Source organism: Pelophylax lessonae (assembly GCF_965119305.1).
Source record: "Pelophylax lessonae genome assembly, chromosome: 7".
NCBI classification, from domain to species: domain Eukaryota; kingdom Metazoa; phylum Chordata; class Amphibia; order Anura; family Ranidae; genus Pelophylax; species Pelophylax lessonae.
This window is the reverse complement of record NC_138774.1, coordinates 271,410,000-271,430,569: the sequence shown is the minus strand read 5'-3', so window position 1 is coordinate 271,430,569 and position 20,570 is coordinate 271,410,000. Positions and strand designations below refer to the sequence as shown.

General features: G+C 44.5%; 1 protein-coding gene across 1 annotated transcript in view; it reads left to right on the top strand.

The window, feature by feature from the left end:
• AK1 (adenylate kinase 1) overlaps positions 1-20,570 on the top strand; it is a 176,109-nt gene that overhangs the window by 3,551 nt on the left and 151,988 nt on the right. Inside the window, exon 2 of the mRNA XM_082263946.1 lies at positions 15,335-15,512. Within this exon, the coding sequence (XP_082120072.1) occupies positions 15,335-15,512 (178 nt within the window). The remainder of the gene's footprint in view (positions 1-15,334; positions 15,513-20,570) is intronic.

The window sequence follows — 20,570 nt, the reverse complement described above, 5'->3', positions numbered from 1 at the left end:
CCTTGCATAGAGAGATTCCAGCAAGATACAGACAAAGCTGACATATAAAAATATTGGGATAAGGTAAGTTTTAATCAAGTCAACCCTCTCCCTCAAGGAAAGTTTCAATTTCTTCCAGCTTGCTACTTTGGCATTGGCATTCAACAACCTGCTTTCCCAATTTTGATGACCATAGTCACCAGGACCAAATTTGATGCCCAACCCTTTAATTTCCTGCTGGGGCTCTGGGAAGGCATCCGGAAGTTCAAAGCTTTCACCCTCCTCACCCATCCAGAAAACTTCACTCTTTTCATGATAGACTTTAGAGCCAGAAGCCTCCATGTACTGCTCTATCACAGAGACCACCTCCTGCGCCTCCTCTATCTCAGAGATAATAACAGACACATCATCAGCATAGGCCACGACCTTCAAAGGTGGCACACCAGCAATGCCCAAAGGCACCCCGCACAACGATCCACCCTCTAACCTTCTTATGAAGGGGTCGATTGCGAATACATATAGCAGGGGGCTCAAATGACACCCCTGGCGCACACCAGAGCCAACCTCAAAAGGCCGTCCAACCCAACCATTAACAAGTGGGAAGCTCTCAACCCCTTTATATAATGTTTTCAGCCAATCTATAAACCTCCCCTGCAGGCTGTATCTACCAAGTAGCAAATACAGGTACTCATGATGGACTCGATCAAAAGCCTTTGCCTGATCCAATGCCAGCAAGTATTTTCTCCATCCAGCAGCCCTGCATCACTCCAAAGCTTCCAGGACAGCTAAAACTGCTGAAAAGGTACTTCTGCCTTGGACAGAGCAGTGCTGATGATTGGACAACAAATCGCCTGCTACTGACGACAAGCGCCAAAAAAGAATCTTCGCCAAGATCTTTCTATCAACATTGAAAAGACTGATGGGGTGCCAGTTCTCAATTATTGAGGGGTCTTTACCTTTTGACAGAAGAACCCGTGATAAGGTGCAATTGGAGTGACAAAGTGAATATAAATGTATACACAAGTGATAATGCAGAATATAAAAGTGAATATATCGGGGTGAAGTGATGATGACACAAAGTACTGGGGGTATGGTACTATAAATAAGATATAAAGGTGGTAGAAAAAATAGATATATAAATGTGACAACAAGTGGTGCGATAAAGTGCACAGGGGATAATTAACGGATATATTAAAATGCCAGAGTGGGATAAAGTCCTAATAGCAAATATTGGACCAGTGCTGTATGGATAATAAGGTGGACATTAGTCCATATCTTGATAGGTGCCCAAGCAGATAATAAATCTTACAATAACCCCGTGGTGGGTGACTGGTGAGGTATAGGGTGACCCCTTAGGTAGAAAAACCTACTAACCAGATATACCCACCCCACACAGGGGTATAGAGCAGGTATTAAGATGTAATTAACGCTCCTTTACGTTGTCTCCGGGTTCCCTTCTGTAGTGGGAGGGGGGTTGTTGCGGGGCGTCCCTGGGGGTCCTGGGTGTCCCAAAGCAAGGGCGGGCTCCTATGGTCCTCTCCTATTGGTATGGTGGAATGTCCAGTGGTCTGTGCGTGGGTCCCAACCGATGGTTGGTAAGGGTGGGAGGGTCATAAAGGGCTCGATAGTGTGATAACGTTTTAACTGTTTATTAGGTAAAATAGTACAGTAAATGGGTACAGGGACACAGACAGAAAATATGGGGGGCGGACAGAGAAAGATACAATATATCACTCTCATTCATTCACAGACAGAAAATATGGGGGCGGGCTTCACAGCGACTGACCACTGTAAGAGCCTATCACAGCGATCCTGTGACCCAGAATAATCCTGTCCAATAAAATACTGACCCTGACCCAAACACTAATCCTGGCACTGACCTAGATCAAACCTTAATCTAAGTATTTTTATTTATTTATTTTTTTAATTATTAATTTTTTGTTTTCTACACACACTTTTTTCCCTCTCTCTCTCTCCGCATTTTTTTTTTTCAGAGAAAGATACAATGCATCTCTCTTCTTCATTGACAGAGACAAAAAATATGGGGGCGGACAGAGAAAGATACAATATATCACTCTCATTCATTCACAGACAGAAAATATGGGGGCGGACAGAGAAAGATACAATATATCACTCTCATTCATTCACAGACAGAAAATATGGGTGCGGACAGAGAAAGATACAATATATCACTCTCATTCATTCACAGACAAAATAAAGGGGCAGGCTTCACACCAACTGATCACTGTGATAGCCAATCAGAGGCTATCACAGCGATCAGGTGACCTGGAATAATCCTGTCCAAAAAAAATACTGCCCCTAACCTTTGACCCAAACACTAACCCTGGCATTGACCTAGATCAAACCATGACCTAGTTATTTATTTATTTTTTTTAATTATTATTTTTTTTTTTGTTTTGTTTTATACACACACTTTTTTTTCTGTCTCTCTCTGCAATTTTTTCTCTCTGCAAGGACAAAAAAGATACAATGCATCGCTCTTGTTCCTTAACAGAGGCAGAAAATACGGGGATGGGCTTCACAGCGACAGCCAATCAGAGGCTATCACAGCAATCAGGTGACCTCGAATAATCCTGTCCAAAAAAAAGAAAAAAGAAAATACTGCCCCTGACCCAAACATTAACCCCAGTGTTGCCCTAGATCAAACCTTGACTAGGTATTTTTATTTTATTTATTTATTTATTTTCTCTCTCTCTGCAAGGACAAAAAAAGATACAATGCATCGCTCTCCTTCATTTACAGAGACATAAAATACGGTCCACTGATCACTGTAATAGCCAATCAGAGGCTATCACAGCGATCAGGTGTCCCGAAATTGGACGTTCCGGGTCCCGATCATTAGAACGGGGCTCAGGGCCCTTGGTGAGACCCCGGTCTCTGTGCTGGGATTGTGTCCTGCGGCTCGCTCCCGGCACAAAGGGAAATGCACATATATGCAGCCCCAGGAAAAAAAAGCCCATTCCTGTGGGGCCGCATATCTGTGTTACGTCAGCGCCAAGGGGTTAACCACTTAAGGACCGGAAAGGTTTTACCCCCTTAATGACCAGGCCATTTTTTGCGATTCGGAACAGTGTTACTTTAATTGCGCGGTCATGCGACGCTGTACCCAAATAAAATTGATGTCCTTTTTTTCCCCACAAATAAAACTTTATTTTGGTGGTATTTGATCACCTCTGCGATTTTTATTTAATTTTTTTGCGATATGAACAAAAAAAGAGCAACATTTTTTGAAAAAAAAAAAACAATATTTTTGCTATATAACATTCCCAATAAAAAAAAAAAAAAAAAAACAATATTTTTGCTATATAACATTCCCAATAAAAAAAAAAAAAAAATATCGAATTTTTTGATCATTTTAGGCCAATTTGTATTCTGCCACATATTTGTGGTAAAAAAAAATCCCAATCAGTGTATGTTGATTGGTTTGCGCAAAAGTGACCACGTCTACAAACTAGGGGAAATATTTATGTCATTTTATTACTAGTAATGGCGGCGATCCCTGATTTTTAGCCGCACTGCGGCATTGCGGCAGACAGATCCGACCCCTAACTGACATTTATGCCACTTTTGGGGTGGGGTGGGGCCAGTGACATTACTACAGTAATCAGTGCTAAAAATATGCACTGTTACTGTAATAAGGACACTGGCAGGGAAGGGATTAACCCCGGGGGCGATCAAAGGGTTAAATATAAGCCTAGGGCAGTGATGGCGAACCTTGGCACCCCAGATGTTTTGGAACTACATTTCCCATGATGCTCACCTACACTGCAGAATACATGAGCATCATGGGAAATGTAGTTCCAAAACATCTGGGGGTGCCAAGGTTCGCCATCACTGGCCTAGGGGGTGCTTTCTAACTGTGCGGAGGGTGGGCTTATGGAATCAACACAGAGACCTGTGATCCTAAATAGGAGGGACGCAGGAGCTCGGTGTTGATTGCTGACAGAACAACGGTCTGCCGTGTTTATCAACGCCGCTCTGAGCAATCGCGGGTGCCCGGTGGCAATTGCGGCCCGCCGGCCTCGCAGATCAGCTTCCCCTCTCGGGAATCGCTGCACGCCCCCCCCCCACGATCGCAAGGGAGCTCGGGAGCCACGCTCCTGCGGGAGCTTGGGAGCGACGTATGGGTACAGCGTTTCGCTCAGTGGAGCCATCTTGCCGCAGTTTATCTGCGGCGCGTGGTCGGCTAGAGGTTAATATAGAGAAGTGGGGGTGGTTGTGACAAAAAGGGTGACTTGACACTGGAAGAAGGGAAGGAAATGATGGCTTTACAGAGCATCTGTACCCGTATTGGCTGCTGATAAATTGAACTTGTCGCTTGATAAAGTAAACAGTCATTTTTTATCTCCCTGAGTCATTGCTGATTAATGGCCGTGGGTCTAACGTAGAACAGCGATCGGAGGAGTGGAAGCCACCTCGTGTGTTTCTCAGCCTGCGGAACACGTGAATCGTCAGATCAGCGCACACACACACACAGAGGATGAGACACATTTGTTTTTATGCTGGTTGATCGCAGTGTCTCGGGAAAGGTTCGTTATCACATAACACAGATAGAAGTCACATCCTCCTCCTCCTCGTTTATTGTGTTGTAAGATTTATGCATTTTTATAGTTCTAAAAAACACAACAGGCTGATAGAGGGATGCTGTTAGAACCACGGGGCCCCCCATACAGCCTACCAGGCAGGGCCTGCCCCTCCGAGGCCGAAAGTGACTGAGGACAAAGATTTATCAGTCCCTTTCTTTGCAGCCTCAGCAGCACAGATGACTGAATAGGAAGCACTCTGAGACTTCCTTCTAGAGATCGACCGATTATCGGCAAGGAGGTGACCGATATTTCGGGAAAGTGCTTGTACCGGAGTGATCCCTGCAGCTAGCGGCATCACCCCGGTACCGGTGTCCATAGCCGGCTCGGTCGGCTGTCTTGTAATGACAACCGATGCTGCTGAGAAGCCGCTTGGCTGTTATTGCAAGGAGCGGGAGGGGACGTTCCCCCCTCCAGCCGCCTTTTGCAGCTCGTCAGGGTCTCCCGTCCCACCGGGAGACTCGGGCAACCAGCCTGCACGGCTACCGAAGCCCCGATCAAAGCCGCATTTGGCTCTGATCGGGTCTCCATGTAAAAACCCGGAAGTGATGTCATGACACTCGGCGCCAGATAAAAAAAAATGACAGCATTCAATACAGCCAAACTTGGCGTTTTGAATGCTTTTAGGTGCAGAGGAGGGGTTTGGGGTCTTTCATACCCCCAGATCCCTCCACAAGAGTACCTGTCATAAAAAAAAAAATTAATATATATTTTTTTAAATGTACGAAAATATCAGCCCATATCGGCCGATACGCGATGACCAAAATATCGGTATCGGCAATAAAAAAACAACATCGGTCGATCACTACTTCCTGCCCATTCACAAACTGAAGCATACTAAACACAGTTTACTATGCTTCAGTGATGAAAGAACACAGTAGACTGGTACCCATTGCTCACTGTGTTCATTCAGGAAAGGATGGGGCCAGGAAATGGCATATTCCCCCGCTCTCCATCCTGAAACATCTCCCTGCAGCTGCCGGCAGGAGAGGAAAGGAGGGAAGCCGGAAGTGCTGTGGGGGAAAGGGGCACAGAAAATGGAAGGGGCACATGTGCCAAGAGCAATCCCCCTGCAGTGCAGCCAGGGGGAGGGGAAGAGAAGCTGGCGGCGCTGCGGGGGGGGGGGGGGAGACAGAAGAGGATTGGCGTCTGCAATGAGACCGTATAGCCTGGCCTCGGGCTCCGCAGGTGCCTGGGCCCCCCTCTGAACTGATGGTGCCCGGGCCCAGTACAGGAAGGCTGGCTGTACTGCCTTATCAGCGGGGTGGGATGATAATAAAAATCACAGATCATTTCTACTGTCCTTGATCTTAACCTCTTTCCCGCTGACGGAACTCAAATATGCAGCCTCGGCTTCAAGGGGTTGTACTAGGGGGGATATGCACCAGGGATCCTCAAACTACAGCCCTCCAGCTGTTCTGGAACTACACATCCCATGAAGCATTGTAAAACTCTGACATTTACAGACTTGACAAGGCATGATGGGAATTGTAGTTCCTGAACAACTGGAGGGCCATAGGTTGAAGACCCCTGGGGTAGAGGCATCTCTCTGGTATCGTTGTTTAGAGCTGACGGTCGGCTTTCTTGAAATAACAACCGGTGTGGCTAATCCGCCGCTCAGTTGTTATTACAAGGAGCAGGAGGGGACGTCTGCCCCCTCCCGCCCCCTTCCGCATCTCACTCGGGTCTCGCAACCCACCGGGAGGCCCGAGCGACCAGCCGTCACGTCCGCCTGCTGGCCAAAGGCCCGAACAAAGCCGCAATCGACTCTGATCTGGTCCCTGGGTGAAGAAACCCGGAAGCAATGTCATGACATCACTTCCAGTTACTGAAAAATGACAGTATTAAAAAAAACAGCCAAACTTGGCATTTTGAATGCTTTTAAATGCAAAGGAGGGATTTGGGGTCTTTTAGACCCCAGATCCCTCCATAAAGAGTACCTGTCACTGCCTATTACTGTCACAAGGGATGTTTACATTCCTCGTGACAGCAAAAAAAGTGATAAAAAAAAAGTAAAGGGACAGTGTAAAAATAAAAAATAAAATAATAAATAAGTACCATCATTTGTCACCATTCCATGACTGTGCGCAATTTTAAAGCATGACATGTTAGGTATCTATCTACTCGGCGTAACATCATCGTTCACATTATACAAAAAAATTGGGCTCTTTCCTTTTTTTTTTTTAAGTTCATGAAAGTGAATTTCTTTTTTAAAAAATTGCATTTAAAGGACCGCTGCGCAAATACCATATGACATAAAATATTACAACGATCGCCATTTTATTCTCATTTGAAAGACTGCTGCGCAAATACCGTGTGACACAAAATATTACAATGATCGCCACTCTAGGGCTGTGATGGCGAACCTTGGCACCCCAGAAGTTTTTAACTACATTTTCCATGATGCTCAGCTACACCGCAGAGTACATGAGTATCATGGGAAATGTAGTTCCAAAACATCTGGGGTGCCAAGATTTGCCATCACTGCTCTAGGATCTCTGCTAGTAAAATATATATAATGTTTGGGGGTTCTAAGTAATTTTCTAGCCAAAAAAAAATACTTTATTTTAACTTATAAGCAAAAAATGGTAGAAAAAGGCTTAGGCATGAAGGGGTTAAACTGGCCATAGATGGATCGAATCTCGGCTGGTTCGGCAGGGACCAGCAGAGATTGGATTCATCTATGGGCAGGCTGGTTGTACCCAAGTAGATTAATCGATCGGCTTGGGTACAACCAACCTGTCGGATTTTTTACATGCGATTACTGCCAGCGGCTATAGCCCTCTAGCAGTAATCATCGTGTTCTGCCGGCTGGGAGGACTTGCTGCCAGCAGAACACAATAGCGATTGTGGGAGAGAATCCCCCATCAACACTGTGTTTGATGGGGGGATTAAAGCATTTTTTTTCCTCCTCGCACCCGTGGTGGAAGGAAAGAAAATCAAATCATCCGCGGCTTGCCTTAATATAAAATATGTCTACTGTATATCGGGGGGGGGGGGGGGGGGGTGTAGCTGGAGGGATGTCAGCACAGTCACTACATTACTGGGGAGCCGATCTGTGGACAGATGGTGACCGAAGAAAGGAGGGGCAACGCTCCATGGAATTAACTTTTTACATTCATTTTCCAGCTAACCATTATGTCCTCATAACCTCATAAGTCTTTATCTGCATCTCAGATATTAAATCCTGGCTCCTCCCCCTCCCCTTCCATCGCTATAGCAAGCAATTACTAAAAAAAGATGGTACAGTAGTCAACAAAAAGATAAAAAAAAATAAAAAGTTGCAATAATAATGACACAATTATAACCCTAATGCTAACCTCCTTACCCAGAATGTTTCCTCTTTCATGACCGCGTCATTTTTTGCTATTTAGCACTGCGCTACTTTAACTGGTAGTCATAAGCTGTGCCCTAATGAAATTTAGATCTTTATTTTTTTTCCACATAAGTAGAGCTTTTATTTGGTGGTATTTGATCACCGCTGTTTTTTTTTTAAATTTTTGCGATATAAACAAAAAAAAAAGACAGAAAAAAAAAATATTTTTTACTTTCTGCTCTAAAACATATCCAAAAATATTTAAAACATCAAATTTCTTCATTAATTTTGGCCAAAATGTATTCTGCTACAGTTCTTTGGTAAAAAAAAAAAAAAAAAAGCCTAATAAGGCCCCTTTCACACAGGCTTTCCGATCAGGTCAGTTTACCTCTATGGGGCAGTGGTGACATGTCCGCTGACACCCGCTGCTCTCGGATCTGATCCTGTCTGTGAAATCCGGATGGATGGAAACACTATTTTCCATCCGCCTGGAGGATCGGATCGGATGAAAACGGACAGGCGGTCTGTTTTCTTCTGATCTCCCCATAGAGGAGAGCGGGGATCTGACAGCTCTTTCTCTGCACAGTAAGTGAGGACGGAGCTGTCATCCGCCTATTCAGTGGGGATCAGCGGATCGATCCCCACTGAGAAAAGCTGAGTTTACCGGGCAGAGAGCCAGTGTGTAAGGACCTTAAGTGTATGTTGATTGGTACAAACTATGGTATAGATATTGGATTTTTTTTTTTTTTTATACTACTATGGGTGGTGATCAGCGACCTATAATGGGACAGCAACAGTGCGGCGGGCAATCTGACACTGATGCTGGGGGGAGCTGACATCACCAGTGACACTAATAATGTGATCAGTGACAATACTATACTCTGTACTGATGACACTGGCTAGGAAAGGATTAACATCTAGGGCAATCAATCAAGGGGTTAAATGTGTGCCTAAAAATGTGTGATGTGCGCTGACTTTTACTAAATGTCTGTTTCTTATGCCTGCTTTGCGGGGATAAGAAACAGAGAGATCGTTCCCTCTGTACAGAGCCTGATTGTCTGATATAATTGTGAGGGGGGTGCTGGGTTCAATGTCAACAGCAACCTCTGCAATTCTTACTGATGCAATACGGCATTATCTTTCCATGCACACAAGCTTTCTATCTTTACCTTGCCTCTACAGCTCACCTATAGGGGGCCCCCTTCCACAGCCCACCTATTGGGGCCCCCTTCCACCCCCCTCCACAGCCCACCTATTGAGGCCCCCTTCCACCACCCTCTAAAGCCCACCTATTGGGGCCCCCTTCCACCCCCCTCCACAGCCCACCTATTGAGGCCCCCTTCCACCACCCTCCAAAGCCCACCTATTGGGGCCCTCTTCGACCCCCCTCCACAGCCCACCTATTGGGGCCCCCTTCCATCCCCCTCCACAGCCCACCTATTGAGGCCCCCTTCCACCACCCTCTAAAGCCCACCTATTGGGGCCCTCTTCCACCCCCCTCCACAGCCCACCTATTGGGGCCCCCTTCCACCCCCCTCCACAGCCCACCTATTGGGGCCCCTTTCCATCCCCCTCCACAGCCCACCTATTGGGGCCCCCTTCCACCCGCCTCCACAGCCCACCTATTGGGGCCCCCTTCCACCCCCAGGGCCCATAACAGCTGCATGGGCTGCTATGGCTCCTGTTTGACCACTGCCTTAAGCCTCAAAGTGTATTTCATAATTCCATAAAGTGTAAAAATAATTCCATAAATCTATCCCATAGTTTGTAGATGCTATAACTTTTGAGCAAACCAAACAAATTTACGCTTCTTGGGATTTTTTTTTTCACCAATACATATTGGCCTAAATTGATGAATAAATTTGATTTTTTACATTTTTTTATTGGATATGTTTTATAGCAGAAAGTAAAAAATATTGTTTTTTCTTTTTTTCAAAATGGTCTGTCTTTTTTTTTTTTTTAAGAAAAAAACTGAAAAAAAAAATATACGCAGAGGTGATCAAATACCGCCAAAAGAAAGCTCTATTTGTGAGAAAAAAAGGACATCACTTTTATTTGGGTACAGCGTCGCACGACTGCGCAATTTTCAGTTAAAGTAGCGCAGTGCCGTATCACAAAAAATGGCCTGGTCATTAAGCGGTTAAAACCTTTCCGGGGCTGATGTTGGTAAACAATCAAACAACCTTGCGAGCAACCTATAGCTAATCAATACTTTATCACCTGATATTATCAGCAGCAGGCACTTCTTACATAAGTAATTACAATTCAATCAATGTGCTGCGCTTTTAAAACAACCTTAAAACCTCCTTCTAAACAGATACTCACTATATCATTCTATAATGTCCACCACTTATAGGAGGGATTACTCCCCCTTGATTTATGCATTTAATAAAGATTTTAGATTAAGTTTTTCTCTATCAAGATGGGCAATAAAAATGTATTTTTGTGCAATAATTTGTATTGACGGATGTTGGTATTTGTTTTTAATTGTGATTTACAATATGATATGGATTGGATATACTATTATGGCGGTTAGTATAAATAGGAGGAAGCGACGTGTCCGGTCGTGCGACCCCTGATGACGTCAGACGCCTCTGACGAAACGCGTAGGGTGGGATCAACGCGACACATCACATCTGCCATCTTGGAGCGCAGGTGGAATGCATATCGGCGTCCCTGCTAAACGATAGAAGCTTTATTTGATTTACAACATTGTAAGTGAGTTTTTATCTTTGCGCTATTAATAAATAACAAAATACTGCACTGTGAAGGGCCTGTTGTTCTGTTTTCCCTGATCTTTTGGTTTAGCACTTTGGAGTCTGACTGGAGTGGATTGCAAGAGAGGAGCATCCATTGATATGAGGGATATATCTCTCAATAATTCTACATGCGGTATCCATCCTTGCTTCTGGCGAGTAGAATCTTTGCTCAGGGGTGATGGATGAGAGCACAAATACCACGGATCACGATTTAGAGAAGATCTCTGCAAACCCGTTTATTGCACAGTTGGAGCACTTTGGTGTAATGAACATTTTTATGCAATCTCATTCACTTGCAAATTGAGTGGTTTTGCAGATTGTTAAAGGAGCGCAGTTTATTATATTTTAGGTCTTTATGCCTTACAACCAGCTGGTTCAATCATTTTTAAATCTTTTAATTTTCTATTTGTTTATTCGCTCTTATTAATGATAATTATTTTGCACACATTATATATTTGTGATATCATTTAGAGTGCGCAGGTAGAGGGTATTCATATCCTAACTTTTCTTTAATGCACATAGAATGCATTAAGATAAAAAAAAAACATTCTGCCTTTACAATCCCTTTAAAGCGGAGTTCCAGCCTAACCGCACACTCACCTGTCCCACGGTCCAGCGATGTGCAGTCTTCTCCCTCTTTGCTCCGCGGCGCCGGCATCACTGATGTGGGCACCCGGCTGTGACAGTTTGTGGCTTCACAGCCGGGTATGCACTGCGCATACGCGAGTTGCGCTACGCGTCGTGATTGGCCGGCAATCTTCTGGGACCTCTGACATGTCCCAGAAGATTGCAGGGAGGGAGGGAGAGAGGAGAACTTCCGCTCAGGGCGCCGTGGCGCTCCGAGCGGAAGTGGGAGCGGGTACATGTCAAAACTAGGTACCCGCTCCCCCCCCCCCCCCCAAAAATGACATGCCAAATGTGGCATGTCAGGGGGTTAGGACTATTTAAAGCGGAAGTTCCACTTTTGGGTGGAACTCCGCTTTAAGGAGGAACAGTCGGGGGAGCTAAAAACATGGCTTTGCCGTGCCTCCCCCCTCACCACAAGTATAAAGAAGAAGACCTTCGACCGTTGTCGAACAGCAACATAGCGCAATGCATGGTAACACATTTAGGAGATATTTACAGTACCTTTAGGTAAGCTTCAGGACCCTTTCACACTTGTATGACTTAAAAGTCGCACGATTTTACCGTGATTTTGACACTATTTTGATGCAATTTGGACCTCAAAATGCATTAAAATCGGGCCAAAGTAGTTCAGGGACTACTTTGATGTCGGTGCGACTTCAAGTCACACAGATATGAACGGTACTCATTGGAAATCATGGAGAACGACTTGTCATGCGATTTTGCAGTCCCAAATCGCAGAACAAGTCGCACAAGTATAAAAGGGGGCTTATTATAGGCCTACTATAGGTACAAACAATCAATGGAAGCTTACTTCCTCTTTAACATAAACGCACCTGTATTGCTGGTTCACACTTGTGCACTGTAAATTTGCAGCAAATTCTGTGCCGATTCCTCACTGCATTCCAAATCGCACCCTGTTCCTGCGAACCGCCGCAGGAGTGTATGTTAAGTTAAAGACAACCCGAAATCGGTTCGCAAAACGCAGTGCAATTTGCAGAATTGGATCACATGCGAGTAAACACCCATGCAATCCGGCTCTGGTGCAGCCAAAAAAAAAAAAAAAGGGTCCTGCAAGATTTTGGTGTGCGATTTGAGCAATACAAAATATTGGCTCAAATTGCACTGCCAAAGAATCTCATGGGATTTGAACAGGAATGCGATGCGGTTCCTGTTCACAACTAAATAGTGTGGACCGGCACTAAGCTCCCGTTCGCATCGGCGCAATTTGACATGTCAAATCGCAGCCAATTGCTGGCAACGGCACTGTCCCAATCGGTGCGAAGCCAACTTTGCGGCACCTCACTTATTGCCAAAAGTAGTTCTTGCACTACTTTTGGCAACTCTGGGGGGGGTTTCAATAGACACCTGTGCAGGAACCCACACATATGTCTTTCAAATCGCCCCCTGAACTTGCACTGAAATGCGGGTTTGAAATTGTGCGAGTTCAGCCGAACAATTCCAAACCCGCGTTCAATGTGAAGTTCATTCCTGCAAGCCTTGCTTGCGGTAATGAACTTCTCAAGTGTAAAGTCAGGCCACTGAGAAGGGCTGAGATACTTCTCTGTCCTGGAGAGAATGCTGTCCCAGGATTCGGTACTGGCCATACGACCATGGCTTGCTATTTGATCAAATAATATCTGCTTATGTAGCACTACTCCCTTGGGAGCTGCTGGTTACGGGTTCCCCTGGGTTACCCTTAGCGACATCACGACAGTTTAGCATCTTTAAAGTGCTCAGTCAAGAAACAGTCCAAGGGTTTTGTTTTTTTTTGTGTTTTATTTGAGAACTTGGATAGGAGAAGGGATGAGTGGGATACTCCAACTTAAATAAACTATGCACAATTTGCTGGGTCGACTGAATATCTGAATGCAGCAAGGCCGCTGCTTCACCCTGTCACTAGCAGTGAAGAAGAATATAATGAACTTGTATTGCTATGTGAATCACTCTACAGGGCCCAACTAGGCACCCCCTTTGTCCCTATTCTTCAGGGTTCTACACGGCACCCCCTTTGTCCCCATTCTCCAGGGTTCTACACGGCACCCCCTTTGTCCCCATTCTCCAGGGTTCTACACGGCACCCCCTTTGTCCCCATTCTCCAGGGTTCTACACGGCATCCCCTTTGTCCCTATTCTTCAGGGTTCTACACGGCACCCCCTTTGTCCCTATTCTTCAGGGTTCTACATGGCACCCCCTTTGTCCCTATTCTTCAGGGTTCTCTACAAGGCACCCCCTTTACTGTAACATTCCCTGTGTGAGCTGGCTCCTTGATCCCCTGACTTCATTGGAGTGGCCCCCCTTCCTGGGCAGACCCTTTGGCAAATCTCCTGGTACTCACGGACACTGTTTTTCTCGAGAGACTCTGCCTGCCAGCAGCTTCACTTGATCTTCTGCTGCTCGGCTCCACACCTGGCTCACTAGTCTGACCGCCTAAGACCACCTTCCTCACACACAGCAGGAGAAGAGACAGCTGTCCACCTCCTCCTGGGACTCTGCTTCCCGCCAAAGACGCCTTGTCACATGCCCCCCCCCCCCCAGCTTTTATGTTCAATCCCAGGATGCATTGCAAGAATGCCCTATCACTGGGACTCCCATAAAAGCTAATGGGTCACTGGCTGGGTTTCCTCCACTGTCCAACAAGCTCCCTCATTGGACACAGTGGGGACACTCCCCCAGACCCAGTGAATCACACCTGGAAACATGCAACAGGCAACCTAATAGATCAGGCTCCCCTGATAAGCAGAAGGAGCAATCAATGCATTTACTTAGCACCTACCTTTCTAGGAGGGTGCTAACCTTAAAGCGGAGTTCCGGCCTCAAAATCAAAAAAATCACCTGAAAAAGAAATGGATGCTCCGATTTTTTTTTTTGTTCACTTACCTTGTTATAGAAGAAAATATACTCACCTTCCTTCCACTTCCTCCCTCTGCGGCCCGCGCCGTCTCTTCCTGTTTGCGATGACTCCTGGGAGCTAAATGTCATCGTTCCCAGGAGTCAATGCACCTGCACCGACCCCGCCCATCACTTCCGGTGCAGGCGGAGCATTCCCTGCTAAACAGCTTCTGGGCATGCCCAGAAGCTGTGCAGGGATGCCGCGCCTGCACCGGAAGTGATGAGCGGGGCCGGTGCAGGGCATTCTGCGACGTCACCGAAGAGGACGCAGAAGAGGACGCGCTGGCTTCAGCTGCCCACACCTGAGATGGCAGCGCTGAAGAAGAAATTTTCAAGGTAAGTATTGAATCCTTCTTACAGGTAAGTGTGATCCGGGACAGTTCAGAGGCTATCCATTGTGGAATGTACTAGCCCTGACTGTCCTGGGGGTATTTTTATCTAAATTTCACCCCCGAGGCCGGAACTCCGCTTTAAAAAAAAAATTAGCTAGTTTGGACTTTGATCCTCTCTGCCAGTAAGGATTACATAACCTAATACGTACCTACTGAGTATGTGAGCAGCACTGAAGGGAAGCTGCAGCAGCACTTTCTCCAGCAAAGGTATGTATTTAACACCTTTTTGTTGCTTTTGGTATTAAACCATTACGGAAAGACTTAACATAGCAGAAGGTGAGCCCATTATCACTCCATTATCCAGTAAGGCTGAGGATCATAGTACTTGCCTGTGCTGTCTGGCAAGGGTGTCTAAATTATAAAACTGGCTGCACTGAATCACCAATCCTTTAAAAGGTAAAACAGTTCCCATATATGTGTTTCGCCTGTGCAATAAGCCATTTGTCTGGAGTTCAGCTGCAGGATTTCAGTCTTTAAAGGGAACCTGTCACCAACAAAAGCATGTGGACATAAAACAAGTTACAAATTTACGCATTTCGTCAGAGTGCGTCAGTGCAAATGTTACAACGTACTACAAAATTTGCCCTGGGCTTTGCCGGCCATATATAGACACAGAACAATGTATTGGCTGGCAAGGTCAAGCAGTTTCCATACAAAGTTGTTTGGAGCTAAAAATAAAAAGCTCATAGAGTTTCCACTGAAATTATAACATAAAACAGTAAAAGCATTTCTGAAGAGTCTCTGACGGATTTTATATCTTCTCCACAGAGCCTGCTTACGGGCCTTATGTACTATCGGCCTGAAGACCCCATTAATTACCTTGAATTGTGCCTGCAAAAGGTTCGAGATTTAGGAGGACCTGAAAAGGTGCAGTGGGACACATTCCTGAGTCGCACATTGCCTCCGATCAATGGAGGCCAGGGAAAGAAGAACACACACAAATCCGGTGAGTATTGGCAACATGACAACATATTCACTGATGTAGCTAATGAGGTGGAGGAGGTGACAACTTCTGTTGGGCCTATGACTTCTATGGGGCACCTGCAACCGTGATTCAAGAATACCCATCCTTGTGTCTAATGCAGGGGTCTTCAAACTATGGCCCTCCAGTTGTTCAGGAACAACAATTCCCATCATACCTAGTCATGTCTGTGAATGTTAGAGTTTTACAATGCCTCATGGGATGTGTAGTTCCACAACAGCTGGAGGGCCGTAGTTTGAGGATCCCTGGTCTAATGTGTTGATGTGCTGGAAGAGGTTTTCACACTCACAAGGGGTTGTACTGGGTGGATTTGGGTCTTTTTACAACCAAACTATGTAACAAGGTTATTGTGTGAATAATGTGTGTAAATGGTGGAAATTCTACAGAAGAATTCCAGAGTTGTAAGATCTCAATTGGGATAAAGAATAATGTAGACGTCTTCAGCTGCAATGTTAGGGTAGGATTGCCTGGTCAAAGTTTGAAAAGGAACTAGCAAAAGAGTACCTGTTCATGAAATGGAATTCAGAAGTCCAAAGCTAATAGGGCTTGATGTTTCAGTCCCTATAGTAAATTGACCCTCACGACGTTGTGAGAGGTGTGGTGACAAGGGTATGTAGGTATGTCATCAGAGTCATCATTCCTTAGCATATTTTCGATGAGCCCACAGGACCAGTAGAACACTAGGACCAACAGATACTCCTAGTTTTGATTCAAAGGAAAACACAGAAAATACCAAAGTCAAAAGCATGGCTGAGGGTCCAATACCAGAGGAGGTAGTCAGACAAGAGCAGACGTCAAAGACGTGAACCATCCAAAATAAAACAGTATAAAGCCAGCCATACATGAATCGAAATATGGCCAGTTCAGCAAGGACTGGCTATATTTTGATCCATGTATAGGCACTGTGGTTGTATATATATAGCTTCTGTACAACCAGCCTGTCGGATTTTACCTGCTCGATCAGCACTGCAGGCTATAGCCAGCAGCACTGATCAGTGTATTCTGACAGTAGGTAGTAGTAGTAGTAGATTTTTCTGTTAAAGCCCGTGGTGCGTGAACACACTCAGACTCCACCCGCTGCACAAAAAAGTGCACACACGCAAACGTGAAGAACACTAAAAGTGCACAGGGTGTGCGGATGGTCCACCTCCGAAGAGGACCGACCCTGATCTTGATCCCCCGGGGCGCAAGACTCCCGACACGGACTGAGGTACTCACAGCCCAAGGAAAATTGACCGCACTCAGAAATTGATGAAGTAGAAGTGTTTTAATTCCTCATGAAAGATAAATACAAACAGTGCATCACAGGAACATGCGACAGGTTGACGCGTTTCACGATGCAAAAGATCGCTTACTCATAACCACACAGTTGGATATCGGTGAATAAGCCGCATAAGTGGACAAAATATCAGCTGGTGCCAATTCAAGAGATTTAATACACCTGGAATCCAATTGTCTAAAGCAGGGGTCTCCAAACTGCGGCCCGAGGGCCAGATGTGGCCCTTTGCTAGTCTTTATCTGGCCCTCGGGGCACTATTCCTCCCACTGATATGAGCCACTATTCTTATAATTCTTCCACCGATACCAATGATGGGACACTATTCCCCCTACTAATAGGGGCACTGCTCCTTTCTCCTATTGACCACCAAACCTGAGGCCATATTTATTCTCATTGACATTTACTGCCCCTGCGGACCACAATCCGACCCTCCTAAAGTCTGAAGGATAATAAACTGGCCCTTTGTTTAAAATATATGGAGACCCCTGGTCTAAAGTGTCTTTCACATGCGGATTAAGCACCTTCAACCAACATACTTAAAAGACAAATAATCACAATTTCCACTAAAAGAAAGAGGAAGAAATTGTAAATAATCACATAACACAATTAATGACAAATCATACATTTTTTACTTTCTGCTATAAAGCACATCCAAAATAGAATATAAAAAATCTAATTTCTTCATCAATATAGGCCAATATGTATTTGGCTACATATTCTTGTTAAGAAAAATCCCAATATTTTTTTTATATTTTTTTTTCTAGTGATGGGGGCGATTAGCGATTTTTAGCAGGACTGCGTCATTGCGGACACTTTTTTGGTGACCAGTGACACCAATACAGTGATCAGTGCTAAAAAAAAACCCGTACTGTCACTGTATAAATTACACTGACAGGGAAGAGGTTAACATCAGGGGTGATCAAAGGGTTAAATGTGTTCCCTATGAGTTAGAGCTGCACGATTCTGGATAAAATGAGAATCACAATTTTTTTGCTCAAAATAAAGATCACGATTTTCTCACGATTCTCAGCGTAACATCTTTCACATAATACAAAAAAAAATTGGGCTAACTTTACTGTTTTTTTCTTTTATTCATTGAAGTGTATTTTTTCCCAGAAAATTGATTTTGAAAGACTGCTGCGCAATTACAGTGTGACATAAAATATTGCAACGACCGTGCAAGTGTCAGAAAAAGGCCTGGTCTTTAAGTGGGTAAACTGCCCTCATTTGCAGATGAATATCCCTTTGATCTAAAAGAACTAAATGATACAATTGGTCACTGGGAATGAAAGAGACTATATGTGGGGTTTGTTATTGTTAAGTGCCTGTATCACATTGTTCTATTGTTTCTGTCTGCCTTGGGATCAACCTATTATGGGATGTATATGTGTATGTGGATTAGCTGCTAGGGGGGGGGGGGGGGGGTTCTCCAGCAGCCCTTCCTAAAGACTGTCTACTGTTGGAAAGTTGAATATACCTGTGTTTCATGTTACGTAATGTAGTTTACCCCGCCCTGTGTCATTATGCAAAGAAGGGGGATTGTCCCCTGAGTGTATATCTCTTTGTGCCTGTGTTTGAATAAACAGCCCTATGCTTCTTACCACCCTACACTGATGACTCGACAAGTGATTGGGTGGGCTAAGGGATCATGGATCGTGCTGGTACCAGGCAAGGGAAGCTTATGCAGCAGACATACTCTTCCTGAGTATGGGGTCCCAATGTTTCTTTTTATCTCAGCGCTGAGCAATGTTGTATCAAGCTTTGCCAGCTGCCTTTTTTGTTTTTGACAGCTCTGAGCAGAGAGCGGCTCTGCACCTGTTACATGAATCATGGAAATGCTGAATTAAGATCGTGAGGGGGGGTTGGATTGAGATTGCAATTTTTTAACGATTAATTGTGCAGCTCCAGAAACACAAGATCTCCATTTCCTCTCTAGTAGAACGGCAGTCTGGCTTGTTTACATAGGCAGACCGCTGTTCTGCCTCTCTCCGAACGATCGCCAGGTTCCCACTGATTGACTCCCGCTTTGTCCAATCGCAGCAGGAGCGAGGCTCCAGTGGCACGCCCCAGAGCAGATGGATTTTGTGCTTATGGGCAGGGGCGTACCGTGGGGTTGGTCAGAACGGCCACTGTATATGTGTATATGTATATATATATATATATATAGTGCAGTATAATAATAGAGGATGCCATATCCTGTGCGTATATATAATATATATATATATACATATATATATATAGCCTAAATCTCATCTGACTACTATGCTTCTGAGTCAAAACAATTGAAAAGGGACTGTATAACCTAAACATTATCTTTAATGGATACGCAGACGATTAAAAATGAATAGAAATTGATGTAAAAAGACAAACAACAGAATATCTAACTCTTTAATGATGGGGGCGCCGATACAGCTTCTCGCCAAGGGCGCTGGAGACCCCAGGTATGCCTCTGCTTATGGGCCGCCCTGCCGCAGTATATGTACGTGGGGGGTTCCTTAGGCTGTTAAATAAAAAAATATGTAAAAAGTTTAAGTAAATAGTAAGAAATTTATCAAAATTAATTCTGACTGTATCTTATAGTTTCACAAAACCTGAGGGAGTGGGGATGGATACCCATGAAACATCTTTATTTTTGCGTTTTCCCTGAGTGGACCCTAAATTCCACCTAGGAGCCTCACTGTTGAATGGAGGAGAATACATAGCAATTGATTGTAAAACACATGAAAATAAGGTTTATGTATCCGTATTATGTAATATACCTTTAAAATGTATGGGACTAAGTACTTGTTTCAATGGTTTTATAATAAAAGTTGAATTTTAAAAGTAGAGCAAATTTTGTTACAATTCTTGGCACATTTAAAGTCCTATAACTAGAAGACACTGCGTTTGTATCTATTGATCCTAGTGATATTGGTACCTATCCACACATCCTGGCATCAGATATACTGTATATGGGATCTGTTTAGCAATGCTATAATGAGTAGCAGTATGAAGTATAAAGTACAACCTGGGAAAACAAAGTGGAACTATATGGAGTACATAACGAATTGAAGACATGCACAATGTTGTATTTTGGGCAGCAATTCTCAGCTAGGAATCCTCCAGTGGTTGCAAGGTGTTGTGGAAATGTTATTAATATTTATGTGGACGTTTCTTTAGGATATATTTTTAGTTAAATTGCCATTATGTCTCCCAGTGTCAGTTTACCGGTAATCGCTATGCCTAGCGAATATTGCTTTAAATGGCATTGAGGAAAGACCTGTAATTGTGGAAACCTTCCATTAAATGGAGACTGCATGCTACTTCTAGCCTGATCATCCCTATCGGCGGTGCCGGTCCGGATCTATGCCAGTGCAAGGAGAACTCCACCAAACAAATGTATATCAGCCAGCCGGGGCCCCGGTATTCACTGCGGAGATATGTTTGCGATGTGGAATTCTTATTGTTTTAATAATATCTGCCCTTTACCAGGATTAATGGCTGGCATCTTTCTGTCATATTTGATCCATGTGATTGAAATACTGCTGCTATTGTCTTTTGCAGATATAATAAAGTCCCATTCACTGGAACAATAGCATGATCACTATCAAATATGGTTTATATGAACTATATTATATAGGACTCACTCTTAACAGGTTATGATGAGAGTGCATGCTTGTGAATTAGCGTGGCAGAGTCCATGAGAATCCATGTGGCAGCTGTGATTGGGGGTGTTGATGCCACTCCACTGTAACCCCCTTTTG